The sequence below is a fragment of the Phaseolus vulgaris genome, chromosome 7 (assembly GCF_051622355.1).
Source record: "Phaseolus vulgaris cultivar YP4 chromosome 7, ASM5162235v1, whole genome shotgun sequence".
In the NCBI taxonomy this organism is placed as follows: Eukaryota; Viridiplantae; Streptophyta; class Magnoliopsida; order Fabales; family Fabaceae; genus Phaseolus; species Phaseolus vulgaris.
The window spans coordinates 20,566,259-20,569,543 of NC_143504.1; the positions used below are offsets into that span (position 1 = coordinate 20,566,259).

The following is a 3,285-nucleotide window of genomic DNA, read 5'->3' on the forward strand; positions in this document are numbered from 1 at the left end:
TTTAAGATTTACTTCTTAAAGTCTTAACTATAACCCAATTAAAGATAGGTGGAAACTCGGTTCAACTCAAGTTCGGATTGTCTAAGTTACCAGTTCTGTTAGTGCAATTCATTCAGAGATGGTGTAATTTTGGACAGTAAAAATGTCGATGCTACTTGTTTGATGTGCTTTCATTTCAAGATAATGAATTTGAAGTGATTGAGAGGCAATAGAAATCTAAAAAGTTTCTTTTAGTGAAATAAGTTGTACTGGTATGCATTTATACTTATCTGCATTTATTTTAAATTGATTCTTTGCTCATAAAAAAAATACTTATCTGCATTTATACTTATCTTTCCAGTTCAGAAATAATCTTCTGGACTTTATTTGTCTGCCTTTTCTGAATGGTTTGCCAATATAATTCTGCTAAGTAGAATGGATGTGTGTTTATTTTCTCAGTTACTGGAAATTAATTCTTGATATACATCTTAGTTTAGTAGTCTAAGTAACTTACTCCATAAATCTCTTGCATCTAATAAATAGTTTTAAATGGATTATACTGTAACTAAAATTCACAAACTATATTATAACCAATATTTATAGTAAATGAATATTTTTAGCCCATAAGTTAAGTTTTAGATTTATGATAAAAAATTATATATAAAAATTTAAAATTGATTTGTTTAGTTTTTAGAATCACATTTGAAAAATAGAAAGATAAGTTAAAATAATTATGTTAAGAAAAATCCTAAAAATAATGCATATAGTAAGTACATTATACATCGAAGTATATCCCCAACTATGTATAAGCATTATAATGCAAAATATATTACAAACCATTTAATTAGTCATAAAGTTACAAATTATGACAAGCAAAATTAACAGAAAATATAATTTTTTGGCTTTTAATTTTTTTTAAAATTCAGAAATTGCAAATGTAGTTAACTGATAAAGAAAAGAAAAATATTGAAACTCACTGCTATTGTTTTCATATCTTGGAATTTGTTTTTATTTGAAAGCATGTAGAATTGTGAGTGATTAGGGGTCTCACTTTATTCAGCATACTGATGGAGGACAACATCTACACACTAACAAGATTTTAGTGTTGATACTCCAAAGTCCAAACCAAACAGCATCAAACAAAAATGCATAAACGAACATGAAAAAGGCATAAACGAAGGGAAAAACTCATAAAAGACAGTAAAAACAGAGGCACGAGCTTAGGTTAAAGCTATTTCATAACCCAAATGAACTAGTAATCTTCAGCAGGCAAAGGTTGGTGATGAGGAGGCTCAATTGGGACCAAAACGAATTCATACAGGACTGCTGCTAAGGCTGCCCCAAGTAATGGGCCCACCCAGAAGATCCAGTGGTACTGCCACCTCCAGCCCACCAATGCAGGCCCGAAAGCCCGAGCAGGATTCATGCATGCCCCATCAAAAGGCCCACCAGCCAGGATGTTTGCCCCTACCACCAGTGCAATGGCTAAAGGTGCAATTGTGCTAATTGCACCCCTTTTAGGATCAATAGCAGTGGCATAGACAGTGTACATCAGACCAAATGTAAGGCTAATTTCAAGTATAAGACCATGAACAGCTCCAACCCCACTTGATAAACCGAACCCCTCTGGTCTCTGCAACACCAAACCACAATGCAGTCACTACTATGATCTCTCATGTTTTCAGTTTTTATAAAAAAAATTTAGTCCCTTGATTGAAAAAAAAAGATTATGTTTTTCTTCTTCTTTTTCATTTTCTTTTGGTTAAAGAGATAAGTTACTTGATTGAATGTAGATGTAAAGATTACCAAGTTGATCATTTAGTCCCTTGTCTTTGAAGTAAAGATTAGATTGAGAAAAGGTATGACAATAACAAGGTTTTGAATGCAACAGACAGCAACATTAGAGAGGAAAAGTGGTGGATTTGATGTAGCATACCATGTTGTTAGTGACAAGCCTCAACAAGAGAGCAGCAACAATAGAACCAAGGATTTGAGCAATCCAATAGTAGAGGGCTTTAAGGACAGAGATCCTTCCACCAAGAAGAGCACCAAAAGTGACAGCAGGGTTCACGTGTCCACCAGAAACATGAGCACTGATAGAAATAGCAGCAAATAGAGCAAAGGCATGAGCCACTGCAACTACCACTAGCTCAGTTGCTGATGACCCCGGTTCCTTGTAAATATGATCTGCAACCACACAACTCAATCAAACACTCATCACACTACATAATATATATATATATATATATATATATATATATTCATACTCATTTATATATGATTGCATGCATGTAAGGAGAGAGATTATAATGAGTTTTGAGTGTGTGTATATATGTGGTACAGACTCAAAGCAAGGACTGAGCCTTCTCCAACAAAGACAAAGATGCAAGTGGAGAAGAATTCAGCCATGGTGGCTCTCATTGAGTCTGGATGGTTAGCCTCGTTCATTCCAAACTCATATCTTCTGGTTGTTGCCATGATCCCTCAAAAAAACCTTTTCTCTCAAGAAATATGCTTTGATCCCACAATTCACAACACTAATATTTCTTCACACTCAAGGGTGCAAATTATATGCAACTCGATTGTTGAGGGTTGGAAGAAGGTGGGGTCACATAACATGCATGGATGAAATGTGGAGTGCCAAAGCTTATGTGCGCCAAACAAGGTTGTAGGTGTGAGAGACACCTAGGTTTGTGAAAAAATTGAAAGCTAGGCACGTGGAGATACGTGTTGACTCCTCTATGCAAACCGATCTCTTTGCATGCATTTATCTGTAATACGTATGTTTAGTTTGCAGTGTTTATGCTCATCCCTTCTCTCTATAACCACAAACGCCAAATTTTTGCACCGATCTCAAGAGTGGTTCATTTTTGTATGATAAACAAGGTTACATTTATCAGATCTCTTAAGAAAAATCTCTTAAGAAAATAATTTAATTTAGAATAGTTGTTTATCTTTGTATTCATCCTCCACCAGAATGAACTCAACTAATAAAAAAAAGATTAATATATTTAAAATATAAAATAAGACATGTTTATTGTAACACATAGGAGATGTCATAGGAAGATTTAGAGTCATTCTTTAATTTAATATCAGATGTGCTTATGTCTGTGAACTACTGTATAATAAAAAGAGATATCCTACACTTCATGTACCATTCCATTTTTTTATACTAACTATTTTCTGTTAGAACTAAAATAAATTATATAGATGCATTTGGAGTTAAATAGTATTTATTTTTAAGAAAACAAGTATTAAATAACCATCTTAAAAATAAAAAAAACCCAACCTAAAAGTTTGTGCACA

At 33.5% G+C, this 3,285-nt stretch overlaps 1 protein-coding gene across 1 annotated transcript; it reads right to left on the reverse strand.

The window, feature by feature from the left end:
- Window positions 1–961: 961 nt before the first annotated feature.
- Window positions 962–2,647, reverse strand: LOC137816945 (putative aquaporin TIP-type alpha). The gene is made up of 3 exons (XM_068620132.2): window positions 2,325–2,647; window positions 1,916–2,166; window positions 962–1,612 (listed from the first exon to the last, which is right to left on the reverse strand). Exons 1-3 carry the CDS (start codon window positions 2,455–2,457, stop codon window positions 1,232–1,234), a joined length of 765 nt encoding a protein of 254 aa, XP_068476233.2. The 5' UTR covers window positions 2,458–2,647; the 3' UTR covers window positions 962–1,231.
- Between the last annotated feature and the right edge of the window lie 638 nt (window positions 2,648–3,285).

Excerpts from the sequence above, each read along its gene's own strand:
- LOC137816945 (XM_068620132.2), bottom strand. The coding sequence starts at position 2,457 with ATGGCAACAACCAGAAGATATGAGTTTGGAATGAACGAGGCTAACCAT. Across the intron at positions 2,167-2,324 it reads AGGCTCAGTCCTTGCTTTGA|ATCATATTTACAAGGAACCG; the intron begins GTCTGTACCACA and ends GTGTGGTTGCAG. Across the intron at positions 1,613-1,915 it reads GGCTTGTCACTAACAACATG|AGACCAGAGGGGTTCGGTTT; the intron begins GTATGCTACATC and ends TTGGTGTTGCAG.